At 31.2% G+C, this 23,562-nt stretch overlaps 1 protein-coding gene across 1 annotated transcript in view; it reads left to right on the top strand.

Moving 5' to 3' along the window:
* The first annotated feature begins 1,855 nt into the window (after positions 1–1,855).
* LOC140058836 (uncharacterized) overlaps positions 1,856–23,562 on the top strand; it is a 31,638-nt gene continuing 9,931 nt past the window's right edge. Inside the window, exons 1-6 of the mRNA XM_072104587.1 lie at positions 1,856–2,144; positions 10,031–11,515; positions 12,149–12,201; positions 19,656–19,739; positions 20,951–21,146; positions 21,574–21,638. Coding sequence (XP_071960688.1) covers positions 2,123–2,144; positions 10,031–11,515; positions 12,149–12,201; positions 19,656–19,739; positions 20,951–21,146; positions 21,574–21,638 — 1,905 coding nt within the window. The 5' untranslated portion in view covers positions 1,856–2,122. The remainder of the gene's footprint in view (positions 2,145–10,030; positions 11,516–12,148; positions 12,202–19,655; positions 19,740–20,950; positions 21,147–21,573; positions 21,639–23,562) is intronic.

Genomic DNA, 23,562 nt, shown 5'->3' with positions numbered 1-23,562 from the left:
CGTACAAAGCTTTCAAATTTCCCGCAAAAAACAGCACTTTCAGATTTGCATGCGGCGACATCTGCTTTATTCCCAATAATGGCAGGATATACGGAGCACCCTATTAATATAACGTTTCAAAACGAATAGAGATGCATTAAAAAAAATACACATCAACTAAAAGAGTATTAATTTGTACAAATGAAGACGAATGATGCAATAATTAATAATTAATACATTCTATTTATTTTAATTTAATTGTTATTGTTACATATGTATTTCTCGTCATATTGTATTTTTGTGAGGGTCCATAATGATCAGCTTCAGCTAAAATACTGTTGAAATAAAATAAATTCTATCACTTGGCTCCATTGTATTTTATTCATAAATCGCTTTAACTATAAGTCAATCATAGTCTTTTAATTTAACTTGTTTTATTATATTATTGTTTTTGTTATATTTACATGTTTAAAGAAATACTTTGTAACTTTTATATTTTTTATTTTAGGCTGTAAAAGGGTCCCAATAGAAATAAGCTAATAAGCTGTTTGGGCTATCCTGGAAAATCTGTTATAAATGTATTATTTGTAATGTCCGTATTTCACTTTGTATATGTATTTTTTATGATGATTTTCAAATCAAAATCTAATCAAATAAACTTATTTTTCTTTCAAATACTTTGTTCGTTCATTTAGTTTAAAAAACAAAACAATGCAATACAAACGTACCTCCATATTATCTAGTCAATGAGATATCATCTTGGAAATACTCTGTGGTTAAGATATAAATTTAACAATGAATTAATATACAATCGTGAATGAAAAAATTCTTAGGATGGTTTCAGCAAATAGGGCTACTATCAACTACAATAGTGGACATAACGCAATACTGTAGCCTATAAAATTATTATTTAATCTTCAAATATGCTAATTTGTGAGAACTTTTACGCGCATACGCATGTTGTCGACGGCATTACTGTTGTGGTTGTGTTGTTCAAAATGATTAAAACAATGTTTGTAGATAGATTAGATCATACCTCCATGATTAGATAGATCTAGACCTAGTAGGACCGACAGGGTAGATACCGTACGTGAAATTAAAATAATTGAGAAATCTCTATCTTAAATCGATTCGTATCCTTCTCCATCTTCCTCCTACAACTCATTTAACTTCTTTTCACTTCATCATTGCTAATACCCTTTCTCTTCCAAACATATCGACATCAACTTGGCTGTCTTACTTTTAAAGCTTTCCATAACCTTGCTCCTTAGTCTGTCTCTCAATTGAATGGCCACACGGCAGATCACTAATGGTGATCTCCTTATACACAGACCTTACTTGAAACATTTCAAACAGTCTTTTAGCTTTAATGCTCCAATTTTTAAAATTCTCTTTTTTTAGATATCCGACTTGCTTCATCTTATTCTTCCTTCAAATTTTTGCTCAATTCCTTTTTCCTATCCTTTATTCTGAGATGGCCAATTTAATTTAATTTAATTATCTTATTTTGTATTCTATTTTTTTTGTGCTTTATTTTATTTTTTTGTATCTTTATATTATAAATTATATTTATTTTAATTGAATGTTTATGTTGCCATTTTGTATTTTTTAAGGTCCCTAATGATCAGCTTCGGCTGGATGGACCACCCTCTTGAAATATTGTTGAAATGACATAATTGTTAAATAAAATTATCCGCAGGCTTGCTTGGATAACTAACAAGTAATAATAATATTACGTAATACTTTAGGCCTATACACTAGTATTCTGTATTCGGATTGGTTGAATATTAACCAATCAGAAAGAACCATCGTGCTATATCGCTCCTGTTTTAATTTGGCGCAGCATGCTGTGCTGTGCAGTTTGTTAGTGCTCTTTCATTTCGCGGGAACACACTAGAGACGGTATAGGCCTACGAAGTTGGATTAATTCATGTTACCAATTTGACTAAACCTCTTTTGTGTTCTGATTTCTTAGGATTTTATTTACATCCATAGGATTATCGTTGCATCTTTTTTTTCAAAGTGTGGTGGTACCACCGATGACGGATTAATTTTATCCAATCAATAAGTTCAGCTGTGGAAAAGAAGCGAGCACGGAAGTTGCTTATCATCCTCTGATCCTTCGGTGCAGATTGTCAGCATAATGCATTCTTCGCGATATTTATGTAAGTTTTGAATTCATAAATTTTCTTTAACTAGGCTATTAATTAAATTCTTTATCATTTAAAATTTAGCTTCACGAATCACATAGTAACCAAAACCTGTTTTAATGTGATTAGTCGGAAGACTTCAAGTCGTTGACGTTCAGACTACCTCTCATCGGGTGGTCGTCGATCCTCTCAACATGCTGTCTTGTTTTGTTTGACCTCAATATGACGATATTCCAATATTCGTATTGTTTTTGTTGTTGCATCACTTGATAACTTATCAAAAGTGTTTATATTTCAAAATGTACTCATGGCCTACTTGCTATTAATTATTTATATGAAAGGAGTTGAAGTGCATTTCATTGATTCTTCTACATACATTATTTTATATATTATATAAATTTGAATATTTTTATATTAAATGCTGCAGGCCTATTAATAATATATTAATTATTATAACCTGTCTATATTGCTATGTTGTTTACATGTCCCAGATATTTAAAAAGTTTAAGCATGGTTGAAATTGCAATTAATTTCCACTTCTAACTAAACAAAATATCTAAACTTGATATTAATAATTTTACTATTTATTAGACCCTTAATATGAAGTACTAAAATATTTGTAGTCCATTCCTTTTTTTAATAATCATCATCAATATGCCCAAGTATTGCTGTTAATCATATTAATCATATATCATGTGTGTAATAATTACAGTACAGTATATCTCACCCCCATTCCCCCACCCTCACAATTCTGTGGAGCTAGGATTCCCTTTTAAAGTTTATCACCTCTAATAAAGCTCTACAAATTCTCAGTTCTATACACACAAGAAAACAAAATATGGTGATCGTACTCATAGGCCCTGTTTCTGCTGCATATCATCAATATCAACTAATATATACCAGGGAGTTGTAAAATAATGTATATACAATGTATGAATTAAGGAAAGAATTGTAATGGCTCGACCCCACAAAATTCCATCAAGCATTTCATGGGACGGGTGACCCTGTCTGTACCAGACCTTTTTTTGTATTGATCTTTGACTATAACAAAAATATTCATAAATCAAGCCATTCTTTTGTATTAATTATTTACTGTTTATATTTCTTTTTATTTATCAAGTAAAATGATTATAAATGCATACATAAACAGATTTATTATATAAAATACATTACTTACCATTACAAATAATTGATTGGGTTAATATTGCACCACCATTATCACTAATGATGGTGTGGTAAAAAATCCACTCTATAATAATTACTACCAATACGTACAAAGATGAATGGTATTGTTGTACATTGATATTATCAGCAAGCTGTTGATGCCTGGCGTGTTGATGATCATTATTTACTTTCCCATGAATATAAAATAACAGTATAGTTTAGTCATTGTTTTGTTTCCTAAACTACGTGATACGGCCATTTAGTATCGTAATCTGCATGCCTTCCATACCATGCTTGACTGTTTAAAATAAATGAAAACCCTTCTCTCGAGAATTCAATTAAGTTGGTTTTACTTGACTAGATTACAGCCAATTCTAAACATGTGTCATTTTTATGCGAGTGTCATAGGTCAATGAGATACCTTCAATCCTAAGATATTCCAATTACGCAGTTGTGAAATAAGTACACCTCTATATAATGGTTCCACACCCTTATAAACAGATCAAATACCCTAAAATCATAATTTGGCCTACTGAATTAATCACATAAAAAGTTGAGACATGGGAGAGTGTTGATTCAAATATGTGTCCACTGTACATAGACAATCATTAAATGGGCATACTAAAAGAAGGATTATTTTGTCGTAGATTACTAGATAGATATAGATGTAAAAGAGGGTTGGTAGGGTGCTTGCATCTAATTATTGGTAAAGGTCACCAACTATTTTTATTATTATTTTTTACTCCATGTCATTGTCAGCACTTTTATGAGAATACTGTACTTTTTCTTCTAGAGAAAAAAATCATGTCACATAAACATATTGTACTGTTAGTGTTACGGTAGATAACATTAATTTTACTAATTCAGTTAATCTCAATTGTAATACCTCCTGAATAAACTCCATCTCAAAGCCAGATGGCAGGAATTCATACTGTAGTTCATAAAAAATTGAACATCTTCTTAGAAATGTGAAAAGCAGACATCCTGGTTGGTGATGGAATAAAATCATGATTGTAATCAACTAATAATAGCATCCTGCTATTTAATTATACTGCTACAGTAGGCCTATATGTGTACAATACCATAAATAATACATTGCATTGCACTTTTTCAGTTGATGCCAAGTTTGAGGTTGCTGCTTGCTTAGGATTTCCTAATTATGACGCCTCCCAACCCCCTGTCCCCAATCACCACCTTAAAACTAAAACTCTCTAAATTGGGACAAAACATACCAGCTGTTTGGGTAAAAACATCCAGGGCCGAAATGTTCCAGAGTTGAAGCATCTCTTTTTCGTTGCATACTTACCAAAAAGTTGATTTTTACGTTGCTATGGTAATTCTTGGCATGAATAACAGAAATTTGAAGTTATCAAGTAACTTGAAAGAAAAAAAGATTAAGATTTGTTAAAACAATTAGGTTTCATTCAGATGTTTGGCCTTACCATGAAAGTGATAATTGGTTGTAATTATTGATCTTGTATATTAATTATCTCAAATTTGATATGTAATTTTATCCTCTGTAGATCCATTGTTACCATTTCACAAGTGTAGTGTTATGGCCTAATTTACAAGAAAATCATTGTCCTACATGTAAGACTTAATACAATACTAAATTCAGACGCAACATTTTCTGTTTAAATGTTTTAGAGAAACTTCACGATAAATCATGGAAAAACATTTTAAATGGTCCTTGGCAATCACAATACTGTAGATGATTCTCTGTAGTTATAACAGACAAATAGAGCTGATCTTTAAAATATATTTGTCAACTTTCCAAATTCTAAGAGAAGTTTAACTGTAGAGAATGAGTACACTGGAAGTGCTATTTTAGCCAAAATATGGGAGTGATATACCCAAATATGGTAGTGGTGTGACATCATCATGTCCATATATGTTTAAACTGTAAAATATGATATTAAACCATTTGATGTCTACAGCCTACAGGGTTTGTATCACATGGTAGATCCTAACTAAAAGTTGGCTGAGGTAACACAATGCCTAACAATAATATAGTAATCATCCTTAGGTCACCTAGATGGGTCATCTGAATCGACCAATAAGAACCCTATAACAATTTCATTCATAGATTCATATGTAAAAAATGTGTTCAACTTGATTTGGAGGAAGTTTAAACTATGTAGCGTGACCCCAAGGGTAGAATGTATTGTTTCGTAATATTGGATGACCGGGGATCGCGAGAAGACTTGTTACCAAGAAACAGTAACGCATGTACAATACTATCAAGTCATTTACCTTTTACAGTACGTCAATTAAATTGCATCAAAGTTCAATGAATTTCTACGAACCATGTTTTGATGTACCAGCATTTGTAAGGTATTGTACAAATTGAATTGAGCAACCTTCACTGCACATGTTGTCCTATTTAAAATCACCTTGTCTTGGGTGTGGTTCCAAAGTGGTACAGTTTAATACAATCATTCTCCTGTGATGCTGACGGTAGTAGATAAATCTGTTGGGTGTAGTAATATGTAGTACAGTACTGTTCTTTATTACAAATTATTTAAGAGTTGTAACTTTATGAGTTGCAATGCATCATAAATAAATTTATTTGTGGGGAAAAAAATGGATTAACTAAATTGCTGTTCTTCCTTTGCCCATTTAACTGTCATACCCTAAAATGTACTGTATATTTATTAGCAGGGCTAGACATTTATAGAAATCTTATTCTAGACAAATTAGCAGCCCAATTTAGCACTTTTTGGCAATGATTAAAGCGTGGTTCCCACTATAATCGCAACGCAGAAACGCAAAGTGCTGTATTGCATAATCACAAGTTACTAAGTTACTTCAATCTTCCTACAGTCTTAGGTGTAAATATGCTATTACTGCATACACAAGGAATGGATACGTGCTAGCGAACTAGAATTGTGTAGGCACAGTTATTTCACCAGCAAATAATATGAGTTAAACATGGTCGCCACTGTTCACTTCCACCAAATTTGCATCTACTGTAGGCCCTACTTCCACTCCTATATTATACACTCTATATGTGTGTTTGTTTAAATTCATTTTAATGAGTGGAAAATAAACGAAACAAACTTTGAAAATGGTGTAATGTGCCTTATAAAGCATTTTGTGAATGTTCATCAGAAGTAACATGCACATTTAATTTCATGTTTGACGTAACTTTACATAGATGTAAGGTCTGAACATAAAGGTAACTAGTAATGAATAAGAAAGTAATACTAAAAGTAAATATATTTTCACAAATTAAAACCAGTAAGAAATAGCTATTTTTGTTTTATAACGAAAAATTACTCGAAATTTGCTAAAGTTGAATTTCAAGCTTTGAATTAGAGAAAGTGTTAACTCAGGATTAATTAATTTTGATTTAATTATCTTGTTGCCAACGTCAACATTGATAAAAATAGCATTTATTTAATTATTATATATTTAATGATAGTATATATATATATATATATATATACTGTGATACCCACAGCATTGTCATTTTTTCAGTAATTTGCCTTTGGATTTATATACATACTGTATATATACTGTATATATACTGTATATATATATATACTGTATATATTATATTGCTGATATTGACCTGCAAATATAGACAATATTGTTGATATTATTTGTTAAAATATTAATAATGATTGTGGGTTTGACTTCTTGGAATAACAAACACATTAATATTACCAGTTGATAGATTTACAGGAATCAAAGTACATAGACAAAGACATAGTTCAATCCTTTTGTTATACTCTTTTGCCAAATTCCTGTTTGTCTATGAGTTAATCATAATCATGTTATGATCAACTAGCTTGTATTAATAGAAGCAGACAAGGGTCTATGAGTCCCGGGGTGATGTTTGTCCTAAAGTGTACCTCAGATGCGTTTAATAAGGCATCACACTGGTAGACGGTTTCTTACAGGTCATCTGAGGTTGTATGCTTACTGAGAATCCAATTCCTTAAAACATACTTTGATTTTAATACAAATGATATTTTAATGAACAAAGTTATAACAATTTAACGTTTGAAATTCTGGAAATGTTTTTAAAATGTAAATCAAACTTGACCTGAAATTCTGTGGCCTTATTCTACATTCACACTGGCGAAAGGGTAGAAAAAATAAATATCACCTAAGAGAAATTCTTTTATTGTCTTAAGTGAAATGGTGTTTAAAGAAAATATATCACTTAATTTAAGTGTGTGATTGGTATTATATTATGGCCATATTCATCTCGTACTAAAGCTAAAGGGAAATGCTTTAGTAAGTAAAGTAAAACATTCTCAGATCTAATGAAAATACCACTTAAGTGAAATTCCTAAATGGTTTCTGATTTAAAAGTGAAATACTTTTCATTCAACAATGAATTTAACTATTCTGTTTTCACGATACAATTGTTTGCCGTGAAATCCAAAACGAATCATCACCTGATTGCCTCATGAGCCATGTGACTCTCTGTACCAGGCCACACGCTTAATGTTATACTGTACAATCATTATTGCACCATGACACCTTACTCAACTGTAAATTAACTACTTTCTGTTTACTGCTACCATACATATATTATTAATATTTAAAAAAAAACTATTAATATTATGATACTTGTTTGTAAGCAAAGATTATTACAGTAATTTAATAGCCAAAGAATACGAGTGGTTTATTTTAACAACAAATATCAATTTAATGGATTCAAATTTCCTTATTAATTATGAATATACTCTATTACAAAGTATTAATTGTAATTTTGAATAATGTTATCACAAGATACATGTCTAATTATATACTGAACCTGTTAAAATAGTGTTCACTCACTGCAGTGTGTTTATTAGACATTAGTCTATTTCTTAATGTTACGTATCCACTTGTATCTTTTATATTTTGTATATGTTTGCATTATGTGAATAAATTTGAACTTGAACTTGAACTTGAACTTGAACGTAATTATGTCTTCTGAATATTTTTTTTAATTGCAATTTGTAGTTTTTTTATATTATAAGTAAAATTATTTTTTCTTTAAAATAGTTAAGATTGTGAGAAATCTCTTAAATGTTTGTCTACTAGAAGCTTTAAATTTGAACGCAACATCCTGGTCCTTATATAAACAACCATAAACTTCAATGTATAAAGTATAAAATTTCGTTGATGAAAAATAAGTGGGTTAATCAATGTAGTTGCCAAGGGGTATATTTTATAATAAACAAGAAAAATGTTATAACCGGAGCTCCCCTTTAAGACATTTAAAGAGGACAAAAATCAATTTTGGAGCTGCATGATTTTTTTAAACTAAAATTTACTGGAAAAAAAATGGTTGCATTCAGTTAAAAATAATGCAAAGAATTATTATATCATTATCCAAGTCGTGAATGTTCTGAGGTGTGTAAAATAGCAACCAGACTTAATATAATGTCTAAAAAGTCGTGAAACTAATTATTTAAAAATAATTCATTCATTTTAGTGTCACGAATGTACGAGTAATAAACTATTTTTATATTTTTTGTATTATTAAGATTTGTAATAATGCCATAAAAACTTCTGCAATGCAAGAAAGCAATGCTGAGGGCTATTGTGAATTGTTGTTGTCATTGTTGATGTCAGGAACTGTCTTTGTCCATACAGAACTCTGTTCCTATTGTCATGTCAAATTGCAGATTGAAGCAGGTGTTTCACTTCTTTCTTATGACACAATCCTATCATTTATGAACAATAATTAGATAAAGTAAAATATTTATTATATAGGCCTACTTTTCTATTAAATTTTAGTGATTAATCATGCGATAAACACATTTTTCACTATGATTTTAAATAAATCATTTTTATTTACGGCCGTTCGACGTTTTATTTCAAATATCAAAATTTAAAATCCTAGATGAAAAATTAAACATTTTTTAATTGGATGTAAATTTCTACTTCAAATATTTTTGTAAGCCAGTAAAATCTGGGTTTAGCTGTGACCCCTAATCTGTACATTATCAAATAGGGATTATGACAGGAGCCTGTAGCAATGCTAAGCATGCTGTTGCAGTTAGCACAGTTTAAATATCAATTTATGTCCAAATAAGTCATATTTCCAGAGCTGACTTATCAATGGAATTCTAAAATATTTAAAATGATATTTGCATAGAAAAGTTTAAATATCCTTCTATAATAAGTTATTTTTCTTGGAAGGAATGCCTTTTAAAATGTTTTTTTGTACAACAAAAGTACTGCTTTTAAGTCACTTTTCATGATCAGTTTTACCTGGATTTACCTACTCCTGAAGAAAACTAAAAATCCATCAGACATTGTTATTTGTAGTTTATTGTAGATTTCTGCTCAATTAAGCCAGATAATTAAGCATTAATAATTAATTGAACAAAGTGTTAATTATCAAGGTTAATTAATCAAATGGAATATTACTCCATGATCAAATTGATGAGGTCACTACTTCAGTAGCAGTTACTTAAACAGAACTTCCAATATGCATAGTAGATTAAAATTGCCATAACGTACTCCTGTATATACATACACATCTGTATTACAATATATAGGTGACATATTAAATTATAATTTAATAGAATATTCTTTTCTAACATAAAACTTCTTAAAATGTCAACGAGAAAGCAGGTAAGATTTTTAACTTTGCTGCCCAGCCCCATACATTTTTTTTTTGGGTAGATTAATTATCGTGTTCATACTACAGACAGTATTCATCACAGAATATAAAAAAATAACAAATGATACCAATAAATAATTAATCTTCTTCCTTTTTTTTCCAGACTTCCTTTCAGTTAAATGCCTTTTAGTTTTGCTTATAATTGGCTATGCATCTTCAGAAGGAACAACATTAGTGACAAATACACAAACTGACTCTGTAACACCCACTAGTATAGAAACTGAATCTGTAACATCTTCAAAGTCTAGTACATCAAATTTAACAACAACAGCACCTGATGAAACTACCCCTAGTTCAGAAGACAAAACAACAGAAACAGACACCAGTGAATCTGTAACATCTTCAAAGTCTAGTACGTCAAATTTAGCAACAACAGCACCTGATGGAACTACTGATGACACTACTCCTAATTCAGAAGACAAAACAACAGAAACAGACACCAGTGATTCTGTAACATCTTCAAAGTCTAGTACGTCAAATTTAACAACAACAGCACCTGATGAAACTACCCCTAGTTCAGAAGACAAAACAACAGAAACAGATACCAGTGAATCTGTAACATCTTCAAAGTCTAGTACGTCAAATTTAGCAACAACAGCACCTGATGGAACTACTGATGACACTACTCCTACTTCAGAAGACAAAACAACAGAAACAGACACCAGTGATTCTGTAACATCTTCAAAGTCTAGTACGTCAAATTTAGCAACAACAGCACCTGATGGAACTTCCCCTAGTTCAGAAGACAAAACAACAGAAACAGACACCAGTGAATCTGTAACATCTTCAAAGTCTAGTACGTCAAATTTAGCAACAACAGCACCTGATGGAACTACTGATGACACTACTACTAGTTCAGAAGACAAAACAACAGAGACAGAAAATGAAACAACAGATGCGCCAACAACTGCTGAAACAACGACTGCTGATTCAACACATGTTACAACAGAGTCTGTGACAACACAACTGTCTGATGATGCAAGTACAACTAAAGTATCAGAAATCGAAGCTACCACACCTATGATGGCAACTACTTTAGGAAGTAATGATGTAGCAACTACTATCGCTCCAGAATTAACAACTGCATCATCAATGACAACAGAGAGTGAAGACTCAACAACATCTTTTGGAACTACATTGAATCTAGATACCACTTTACCACCACAATTCACAACTCCTTCACAAATTGATGTGACCACAAATGAACCAGAAGAAATGACAACAGTACCAGAATCAACAGAAGCACCAGTTTCGACAACAGAACCAGTTTCGACAGCAGAACCATTTTCAACAGCAGAAGCAGTTTCCACGGCAGAACTATTTTCCACAGCAGCACCAGTTTCCACAGCACAACCATTTTCCACAGCAGAACCAGTTTCCACAGCAGAACCAGTTTCCACAGCAGAACCAGTGTCTACAGCAGAACCATATTCTACAGCAGAACCATTTTCTACAGCAGAACCATTTTCCACAGCAGTACCTGACTCCACATCAGCGCCAGATTCAACAGAAGAACCAGTTTCCACAGCAGAACCAGTTTCCACAGCAGAACCAGATTTCACAACTAATGGTGATAATATTCCAAAAGGTAATTTTTTTTAATTATTTTAGAAAACTGATAAAGAATCATGATTTCAATCTAAATTTTTGCCTGATGAGCCAGTAGCCTCCACTGCCAGGGTACGGAGTTAAAAATAGTCTCAGAGAGTTCATGCAAAACCCATGTAGCCTAAAGTGTTCATGTTTCTTTAATGTCACTTAGCCATTACTAATTTACTTAATATTAAATATTTAAAATCCAGTGAAAAAATATATAAAAATAAAATATCAGTGATAAGTGATCTTTTTTATAGGCCTTTTGTGATAATCTTACCAAGTTCTTCTTATCCCAATTTCCTTTCCATATGTTGTCCCGACTTCCAATGTTATCATTCTAAAAATAAACATTAGATTATTATTACTGTTACAGTTTCTTAAATTGACCTGGTTTGTACGCCTGTGTAAACCACTATCAAAATAAATAAATAAAAATAAATAAAAAAATAAAATCTTTTGTACGTTTGTTGCTTGTACACATTTTCTCTACTCAACCCATGGGGTATCAAAAAAACCTGAATTTTACTGAGAAGTTTTATAACATTATCTGCCATCATAGATCCAATATAGCAGCCGAAATGATGTTGAAATTTCATAATTCATACGTAGTTTCTTTTTCAAACAGAAACAACAGAATCAGGCCAAGAAACAACAGTCCAGGTTACAACGCCAACAAAAGTATGTAGAAATCATATAATTTCATCTTATAAGATTCAATTTGGGGTAATATTAATGTATTGCATTAGCTTTTTTGGGTCAAATTAACCAACTGGGTGGACTAGAGGTTTTGTGGAGATAATTTGGCAAATTTTTACTTACCTAGTTACCGATGAAATCCAATGTTAAAACGACACAGCTTGAATAAACTTCCGCAGTCATGTTTTTCCAGTCTTGTTGGTTTCTCAACATTTGTATTAATTACAAGTTGGACAACCATTTATGATTTCGGTGAAATCTGTAATTGTCTATAAAAAAACTTTGTAATTTCGGGTGAAGATATAATAATAATGAATAATAATAATAAGAAGAAATGAACCTTTAGATGAAAATTACAATGGATACCTTATATAGTCATACCAGGTCATCAATTTTTTTTTCTTTGTCAATTAACAATTTGATATTCCCGAAACAGAACCTCAGACAACTTAATTGAATTCAATAAGACTGTGGGGACTGAGCTAATGACTCCTATCAAAACAAAGGAGTGTGCCTAGCAACTGACGCTCTTGGGGCAATATTCAACGCTTAAAGGCGTTAAATTGCCCACATTCTTCACTCAAGACTTTAATATTCTTTGTAATATTGACGTTTATATTTCTGATAATGTATTTTGAATGAATAAAAAATTAATAAAAACAGAAATGCTATTTGTTCATTGCATTAAATAACTAAAGTCTGGCAGCCAATGGCATGGTATAATTTTAAAAATTTGTTTAGATACTATCTTCAATTTGGTAAATGTATGCTATTTAAAATATATAATTCTAAAATTAAATTTGCATGACTTTTAAAAAAGATATTAATAGTATATCAATTACTTTTGGGATAATTCATCTATATAAATTCCTAATAATAATAATGATCTAGAGGTATGGAATGCCAGATCTGAAAGTCGTGGGTTCTAGTCCAGCCTGAGAATTACTTGGAAATTTTGTTGCAACTTTTTCAAATGTACAATTACGTCAGAGTAGGACAAACATCTGACCAATTAATAAAGTATTACCGTAGGTCACCAATAACCAGTAGTTAGAATAGGAGAACAGATTCTGTACGAATTCTACTCTCCATATGATAATATTAACAGTAAAATTAAACAAGTGGAAGATTCACATTTATAGCACTGTTTTTCAAATTATTGCTATTCCAGCTTGGTAACTATTGGTATATACAGTACAGATCATGTGACATAATTTGTAGCCTGATTAAACAATATATTATAATACTGAATATTCTATTGATCCTTTTTCTACGATTGTTCTTTAGATAAACATGTCTAACTATAACAGCCTGCAATTTGATATCCCTACCAGATGGGCTATTAGTTTCTAGTTAATCTTAAACCGATTTAAAACTCGAAAAAAGCAGAACATTTTATGAGATTACAGTGTTGATAAAGTATAACTTCCTGGGCGTAGTAATGATAACCTCAACAAAGTTGAAACCACCATGCATCAGATGTTATATTCAGATTTATAACATACTGTACTTTATTTACAGAAAAATAATCAACATCATATATTTTTGTTGGCATCATGTACTGTACAATATTTATACTGAAAAAAAAACTATGGACAGATTTGTGTTGCATTGGTGTCAAATAACTGTGAAAAATAAAATAATAAATTTCTGCTATTGCTAAATGAATGTAATGAAGTAAACTTGAGAAGTGTATACCTTCGGAATAGGGTCTGTCGTTGGTTTATGCTGGTAAACTTGGAACGAAACATACTTTCAGTGGATGGCTGCTGATTAAACATTGTACTACCTTAAAATGTATGCTCAGGTTTGAAGTAAACCCATTTATTCTAAAGGATCAAAATAGGTGTGTTTCACACATGTTGCATGTCATGTGATTAATTACTCAAGATGAGTATTGTTGGAATTAAACTGTCTAATGTTACCTACGGCACCATAACAAATCACTGTGAATGTTACTTTGTCTGTAACCTTTCCCATTGGCATAAAAATGTAATTGGTATTTTTAACAAGCGCATGATCAGGTCCTTAATGTGATTAGTACCACTCTCCAGAGCAGTTTTTATTGTGTCGGTTTAAACACTAGTATAAATTTTAGAATAGTGTTTTATGTTTCAGTGTAACAAGTCATTGTTGAATGTTAAAGACACCTTCCCTACTATTTGTGAAGTTTTGTAAAAACAATACATATGTACTTTAAAAACATTAAACCAGGTCATTCCTTGTCTTAAATGTACGTTTTATGTTAAATTATGATAAAAAGTGAGAAAAAATGCACTACCTAGGTAGCTCGCGGCGACTGACCTCTCGTGGACGGTTTTTAGGCCTAGTTTTGTAGGCCTAGCTGGTAAACATCGGTAACGTACGAACATCGTAAGCTAGCTATATACCTAGCCTGACGTTGTATAGTTGCTGCATTAATTTTCTTTCTATTTTTGCCAGACTTCGTTGATACAAATTGGGGAAAACCATTTGTTTTGGCCTCACGATCGATCGAAAAGTGGGTGAATTACAGAAGAAAAACAGAAATATCAATCCGCGCGCAATGCATTTTGGGATTTATAGCGGGCCGCTATAATTATTAGAATCGACTTATTTTTCACATTTTTAACCATTTAAAGACGAAAAAAGTTATCGCAATAGGACCATATAGTATTATTTTTAGATTAAATATAGTTTGTGATCTTAAAATAGATCTAAAAAACGTAGGGAAGGTGTCTTTAAAGTATTTTCTCTCAAAACATGAAAAATAGAGATGAAGAAAATATGCCATTTTATAAAGTTGTAGACTTTTGGTAAAAAAAATGGGTAACAAATGATTTTGCTTAAATAACAAAGACAAAAAATAATTCACTTACAATAACTATTAAATAACAAAAAAGTAATTGTTACCTAAACTGTTTCCATATATGGTATAAAGACAACCTAATTAGCTGTCTTCAGTTAATGTATAATTAATTGCTTCCTAACCGAATTACGGAAACCAGTTTTGTAGTTTTGGCTTGTCAATACTGTACACTATTTGTAGTAATTTCTAATGTATTTTAAATTTCTTTGCAAGGTTTTGCATCTGGTATGATAATTCAGACAAATACCTCTCACTGTTACTAAATAAGATTACTTATTCAATATTTAAATTGACTTATAACTTAGATACTGTACAATAACGTTGTTGAATCAATTGTACCCTCAGGTTTAGAATAGATTTTCCTATAATGATCGGTTAAAAATAAGAAATGGAAAACTCCTATTTTAATACAATTTCTGTGTTTATATTCAATCGTGGTTTCACTAAAATTATTTTAAGGTTGGTAATAAATGGTGTAAACATTTATGGCATTGTAATTTAAAGTAAAATTTTTCTAAAAAAGGCAAAAGTTTGAGACTGATGTATTATAATGCAATTAGCCAAGATTAACATAGGACTTTTTTTCCCAATATCGCCATACCCATATGGTCGTAGAACAAATCTTATCAGAAAAAGACTTAAAAATGGATCCAGTGTACATTTTTATAAAGAGACCAATCCATATCCATGTGATGGTACAAATAACTTCATGGTGAAATATGAAATTCTATTTTCACTTCATGAAATTATTTGTACCATCAAACTCATAAATATTCATTATTTGTATAATAACTTCCTGGGCGTTCAACAAAGTTGAAACCAGATCATGTATTCAGATTTATTACCTACTTTATTTATAGAAAAATAATAAACATCATTGCCTCTATTTTTGTTGCCATACTGTACAATAGGCAAGTCCAAGTATTCATTTACTGAACGTAGGGAAATGAGCTGTTAGGAGCTCATTTTACTAAGCCATTTAGGTGGTTGGGTGGCCATAGTATTTTCAACCAGGTATTCATTTACACAGCTGAATTGAACCCTCTCTCTGTATGACAGAGCATTGGCGTCAAATGTGCAGACGAATGAGCACTATTTGCTTAAAAACATGAAAGCTGTTTTTCATCCCAGTTGGTTTCATTTCTTGCACCTTTTACACACAGTAATTCACAACAGAAACGTGAAGTTGCTGGCACCTACGCAATTATAAATTTAAAGACATTGATAGATCAACAGGAATAGAGCACATTAGTGAAATCAGAAAACTCATAAATTACAATTAAACGTAACTGATCCTTAATCCAATGAAATTTACAATGCCCTTTGTAAATTGTTGTTACTACTTTGCTATCGAATCAATCAATTTAAGAATATCAAAGAACTCCATAGAACTACTACCTGGAATGGAAATGTATCTATAATGTTTTACTGACCAATTCTCAAAACAGATAATTATGCCTTTATTTAAAATGAATTTTAAAATAGCGCGATTTTCTTGCCAAAAGAAATCTGTTTTTTTAAAAACCACAAAAAAAACAGAATTTGAAAAATCTCAATTGATTCTGTCAAAATTGGTTTTCAGGGAGAAATTTTAATTTGCGTTCTCCATTTTGTCGTATCTCAACAAATAAATGAATTTCACAATCATTTGGCTACTCTCTGTGAACAATAATGTCGTCGTCAACCTACCAAACACATATGATCTCAAAATGAGAAAGCAATTTATATACAAACTACAAAAACCGGTTTTAGTGACGAAAAGATTTCAGGTTTTTATAATTTGGCTAAAGGTAAGATAATGATGGGTAATTCTTTTTAATTTCAAAAGTTGCTTTAGCAATAGTTTCAGTTGAAAGGACTAAAACAGTTATAGAGTTTTATGGTCATGATTTGGTTAATTTGGTGTCAAATAATTCTAAATACTGTAACATCTGTTTTTAAAATTAAATGTGTAATTTCACTATGCTTACGTGTTTCGAAGGTAAACATTTTAACACAAACTTACAAGTGCATTGTCATATATATTGCTTAAAGACCCCTTCCCTGCAATTTTGGACGTTTTTTGGAAAATAATACATATATATCACTTTAAAAACATTAAACCATGTCATTTCTTGTCTTAAATGTACGTTTTATGGTAAATTATGATAAAAAGTGAGAAACAATGCACTACCTAAGTAGCTCGCGGCGATCGACCTCTCGTGGACGGTCTTAGGCCTAGCCTAGCTAGGCTTAGTTTTGTAGGCCTAGCTGGTAAACATCGGTAACGTACGAACATCGTACGCGAGCTATATACCTAGCCTGACGTTGTATAGTTGCTGCATTAATTGTCTTTCTATTTTTGCCAGACTCCGTTGATACAAATTGGGGAAAACCCGGTATTTTCGCTGAAAAGTTAGGAGTCTTCCATTTGTTTTGGCCTCACGATCGATCGAAAAGTGGGCGAATTACAGGTGAAAAACAAAAATATCAATCCGCGCGCAATGCATTTTGGGATTTATAGCGGGCCGCTATAATTATTAGAATCGACTTATTTTTCACATTTTTAACAGTTTAAAGACGAAAAAAGTTATCGCAATAGGACCATATAGTATTATTTTTACATTAAATATAGTTTGTGATCTTAAATTAGATCTAAAAAACGTAGGGAATGGGGCTTTAAGCAAGAATATGACCAACTATGATTGAATGAGTTAGTAATAGCATGGAGGTATATTATACCTCCATGGTAATAGTAATCCAATTAAAAAAAAATTCAGATGGCTAACAAAATTTCTAAAAAGATGCCGTCATTGTAAAAGATGAGGAATCTTATGTTTCATCTTCAAATTCCTATAAGAGTGATTTAAAACTGTTGATTCACTTAGTATAAACAAAGACTTTTATGTTTAAAACATTCCTGAGAAATGAGTAGTGAAGACTGTTGAAATCAAAACCAAACTACAGTTATATCAACATCAATCAGTGTGATCCTGTCTCAGTTCTACCATGAAGGTTACACCTTGTTCACTACAATCTTCTGATCAAAATTCTAAAACACTGGAATAAGAGTATTTAACTAGGGCCGTTGCCTGTTTCTGCTGCATAGAGCTGAATAAACCGTTTATTGAAAAATTATATAAGTTTTAGACCGTCTACATTTAATGATAAATTTGTGCTCACAAATAACCGTTTAAATTAGCGGTGGATCGTTAACAAAAAACGTATTCAGGTGCTGGTCAAATGTTCAACAGCTGACAATCAAAACGTTTGTTTTGCAGCTAAAAGACGCACAGCAATATCGGTTAAATTGTGTTCTGTCACCCAATCGTTGAAGGTAATTTATTTGCACATCCAGTTAATAATCTGTTATTTTTTCGCAGTAGAAATGTTCTGATCAAAATCCACTGGAATAGTAAAGTCTATTCAAACAGAGAATTGGAAATGCATTTAAACTACTCCAAACTTGACTGAGAGACTACTGTTGTATTTAACAGGGATCAAACATTCATTCATTATTTGTAGCTCACATTGGATTGTTATACTGTAATTCATCATATAACTTGGGAATTCATGTCACAAAGTTTTGAACTGGGTTAAGTTTAACTGACACGCCATAGTTCCCATGGTTACAACAAACAACTTTTACCAAATAACAATACTGTAAACATAAAATTAAACTATATGTAATATTTGTTACAAACTCAATGTTTCTGTTAATAAAGAATAAATTATGACCAGCTGTCTACTCAATAAAACTGCAGTCTTACGGAAGGTTGGTAACCCACTTACTCAAATGTGCGATTTAAATTTGTACAATACTTAAATTTTAAAACAGAAGTGATATTTATTTATCCATGATCTAAATATCAACAAATACAGTACTAAATAAATAAATAAATAATAATAAATAAATAAATAATAAATATTTAATCAAAAACTTAAAGATGCATTGTCCAATTTGTTTGTTTTTTTCAAGTATTTTGTTAAATGCCATTTTAATGTCACGTAATAGGTATTCACTTTGATCAAAAACTGGATCGATTAAAAAATGATTTACCTGAACAAAATGTAATTAAAAGCACAAAATGTTTAAATTGTCTGTCAGACAATGGTTTTTGATAAAAATTCACCGTTTCATTTGTCTTTATAAGTGAAATAATTATTTGTTGTTTTTTTTTAAACAGAAATGAATAACTTTATTAAAACTGCAATAAAGTGAAAGTTACTTTGTAAACTTCCAATAAAACTTACAGTATCTGCTAGGTGGGACTAAAATCTAACAGCTCAACTCAGATTTTAACAATACTATTTGCATGATATTCACCAATTTACCAAAATTGTAGTGGAGCTGTAGATTTTAACATGCTTGCCTTCCAATTCCAAGGTCCAGGGTTCACTCCTGACCTAGTGCCAGGGTTGTATCTCACGACTCCTTCAACTCCACTCCCTAAGTCTCAAATGAGACTTAGTTTTTAAGCACGATAAATTATAAAATAGTTTATCCATCCTGTAATTGGCGAGTTACTTCCTGTTGGATGAGTATGATAAAAAAAACAATTTGAAACCGAGATTTGCAATTGATTTTCATGGAATTTGCTTTTTTTAGGCTGTACAAAATATTCATCCTGATTCGTTGAAAGATGAAGATAAGACGGCGTCTGTCGTTAGTACTGAAGTCAAATCAATGACGGTAAGATATACAAATAAATGACTCATGAATATTCATGAGTTAATAAATCTTTCAATGAATGAAAATATTCTCTCCATTTAACGAACAAACATTCATAGTTGTTTTCACACCTACTGTCCTAATGTTTCCATCTTTAATCGGATATCAACCATGCAATTATTGATGCTTGAATGTAACAGGTTGGTTTTCGGTATTGATTTATATAGCATTGATGGATTCAAGATTTTTAAATGTTTTTACTTTTTGCACTGCAAGTTTCAAAATATAGGGGGACTTGAGGAGGCGGAGAACTCACTTGAATCTCATTGTATCCTCAGTAACCTTTAGACCTGTTACTTGCACAAAAATCTTAAATTGTTTACTTGTAACAAGGTGGTCATAAAAAAATCATCCAATCAAATTCTTTTATATTTTTATTAGACGCCCCCAAAACCATAAATAAATGTGCTAGCCAAATATGTTTTCCTGAAATTAGTAGAATTCTGTAAGTGTAATTATTATTAAAATCCAAAGGTAAACACATAAAAGCATATTTATAATAGTAATACTTGCAGTTTTTCTTATTATGTAATAATTTAACTTAATAAAATAAACATGTGAACTTTATGGCAATTTTATTTAATATGCTATAATAGTTTTATGGCCCAATCTACAACATAACTTAATTGTGTATTTTTCACATTCAGGTGTCTAGAAAATTGTTTAAGAGCACCATGTGTTTACAATTAGGATTTGGAGAATGTGTTTTGGGTCACCAGGGTTACTGTATCCATAGCGATTAAATTAAATAGCTCTTTTTCTAATTCTTTGGGATGTAGCTGTTGATTGATTTAATTCCTAAATCTCTAGATTACGATCTAACCTTTATTGTTTTATCTGATCAAACGGTGAGAAAATGTCAATTTTTTTATAAGAAGTTACCGCATTTCAAAATTTTTTTTTTATGATTATAGATTTACTGTATGTCTGTCGGTATCATTCACATGAACGAGCAAATAAAATATTAATATACTGTATTTGTCTTCCTCTTCTTCTCTTCCTCGACACAGAATTCAGAGAATTTTATAATTTTTTTTTAAACTCACAAAATACAAATAATTAATATTACTGGTCTACACTTTTGTTTTTGGCACAAAAAAAAAAAACCCAAAATAATACAATTTATACCAAGACCACAAAGCTACTTCGATAGTTGTGTAATTCAATTATAGGAAGCAGATTGGCCAGAAAAGGACTTGGAATTTCGCAACTATATGGCAAATATAATCAATGAAGAAGCAAAGACAAGGAGACGAAGACAAGCTACAGAAGAAGTACCAACCATAACTGCTGAAGATGTTAAATATGTTGATCCAACGCCTCGACAGAAAGGAGAAGATCTGGAGATTCAATTTGTTGTGGAATCAGGTAGGTTTGAGAGATCTTGATGCAATGATGTTGTATTCGTTGCGTTGGTAATCCGTTGCTAGTAGTCGCAATTCATTATTGGTCACAATATCATGCATTACGAATAATGGATACAATTGGTACAGCAATTTTCATGATAAATCGCATATCGATTTTTTTCAAGCTGAGCCTGAAATTAGAATATTATGTAAAGTTCTGAAAATATGAATTTTAAGCACATCATTAATTTGTGATCCGAGCCAACATATATCTCTCTTCTAAAAAATATTGTTTTTCAGTTTATGCTACCACATTCTAGGAAATGGCAAAAGGGCACATACTTACCTTTTTGGCGTTCCATATTCAACTGCCTTAATATAGCTTGTTACTTTTAACTCTGTGTACAAACTGGCTATTCTTTACTTCATTGGTATCTTTTCCCTTATAGGGTCAGGATATGTTCCTGCTTCAACTATTATCAGTAGAATGAACAGTGATGAAATAGAAAAAGAGGTATGTGAAAAAATGTTATAGTTTTCTTTAAACAATAATGATAATAATCATATAGAGACAAATAATTATAAGGTACATTCCCAAATACAAAATTATTACTCTTCAGACCAGCCTGGCATGTGTTCTCAATAGTGCATTTTAACCACATTAGTTTAGTGGATGTCACCCGACTATGCAGCTATTGAGTCTAACAGTCTCATATTTTTCTGATCATGCGGAGTATTATTTTTCTAATGGACACTGCTGTGTTTTGTGGTGTCTTTGTTGGCTGTACAGTACTAAAAACATTTTGAAATTAATAAAATAGCAAGCTAAATATTTATAATACTACCGGTACTTAATTTGATACTACTAATTAATATATCAGCTGGCATAGTGTGTCCTAGATGAAAGATATTTGTGTCTATATTCTGGAATTAGTCACATGTTTGTTTTATGTTCAAAAGACTTATATTTAATTAGTTTAATGCTATAGGTTGGTATTGTTCTATTGTGTCTACAGCTTTATTTGCTAATGAATAAGTAAATATGCTAATAGTATAGTTATTGGTCATAATAATTATAACGATTTATTCAAAATGCTAATATATAGTTATTGGTCATATTAATTGTAACGATTTATTCAAAATGCTAAAATACAGTAGTTTGTCAATATTGGTTGTAACGATAATGAATTATTCATTTAATACAATACTTTGCTGCGGTTAAGTAACAGAACTTGAGACTAAACTTAAAACATACTATAAATGTTTATTAATATTCAAATGGATTTTTATTACTTGCTCAATAGGACCGCTTTTCTGGTTTTGCCAGCAAAAATAGGTCCACACAAAAAAATAAGCAATCTTAAAAAGTCCGCAATTGATTCAGGCAGTTACTAGCAATAGGCCCGGGTTTTGCACTCCTAAGGGACCGGCCTCTAAAGCTAAAATTGGTTATACTCTGGGGCCTGGGTTTAGTCAGTGAGCGCTCATAGCCGTTATGCCACTGGATTCAGGTGTTGACTGCAATAACCTGTTAACTTTTTAAACCATTTGATGCCATTAATTGAATATTGTCCTGTTTCGGCTGTCAAGAAATTTGGGGACATTAAATTCACAAAGTAATATTAGTGTTTTTAAATTTTTTTTTTATGCAGCAGAATTGAATATGTGTCTTTTAATTATAAAACATGCTAATTTTCTTATTGATTGATTAGTTCATTGAAGTATTTCAGAAGCCTTAAAAAACGACTCAACACTGCTAACAATGTTGATTAGGTCAGAGAAGTCAATTGCCGTTGATTTTATAATGAGGATATTGTCATCAAGTAATCATAATTGACCCTACCAGAACTTTATGGTTTCAGCACCAATTAATTAGCACCTAGTTTGATTAACAGTAACAATTTGGACATATTTTGTTGTTCATCAAACCTAGCTGCAAAGAAATAACCAGTTGAATATTATTATTATGTAAATAAATTACCTCCATTTTGATAAAAGAAATGGCTCCAATAAAAAATTAATCATTTTAAATAATTTAAGATTTTATACTAACAATTATTGTAGTAGCTAGGTTGCCTAGTCCAGCCTATACTTGATAGTGTACAATCTAGAGGTGTGATATAACTAAAGCACCAATCTTAATTCAGCCTAATATCATTTTTTTTAGAAAAATTACTCCAAAATTTGGTCGTGGTTTATTCTCTAAGATAAAATTCCATCACCATCACAACATTTTTGGCGACACCTATAATCAGGATCCATCTTGGGCTATCAAGAGGACACTGAAATGTCTTTATATTATGGCCAACCCCTTTTCAGGGGACACCCTTATTAATCTGGGGGTTCTTTAATTCTTAGAGTGTACAATACCCTAAGAGATCCTAGTGTAAATGATTAAATCAAAACAAAAGTTTAGTGCTGTTCTCAAATGTTCTGGA

The sequence above is a fragment of the Antedon mediterranea genome, chromosome 9 (assembly GCF_964355755.1).
Source record: "Antedon mediterranea chromosome 9, ecAntMedi1.1, whole genome shotgun sequence".
Lineage (NCBI taxonomy): Eukaryota > Metazoa > Echinodermata > Crinoidea > Comatulida > Antedonidae > Antedon > Antedon mediterranea.
The sequence above is the reverse complement of the archived record's forward strand: the minus strand, read 5'-3'. Positions and strand labels throughout refer to the sequence as shown.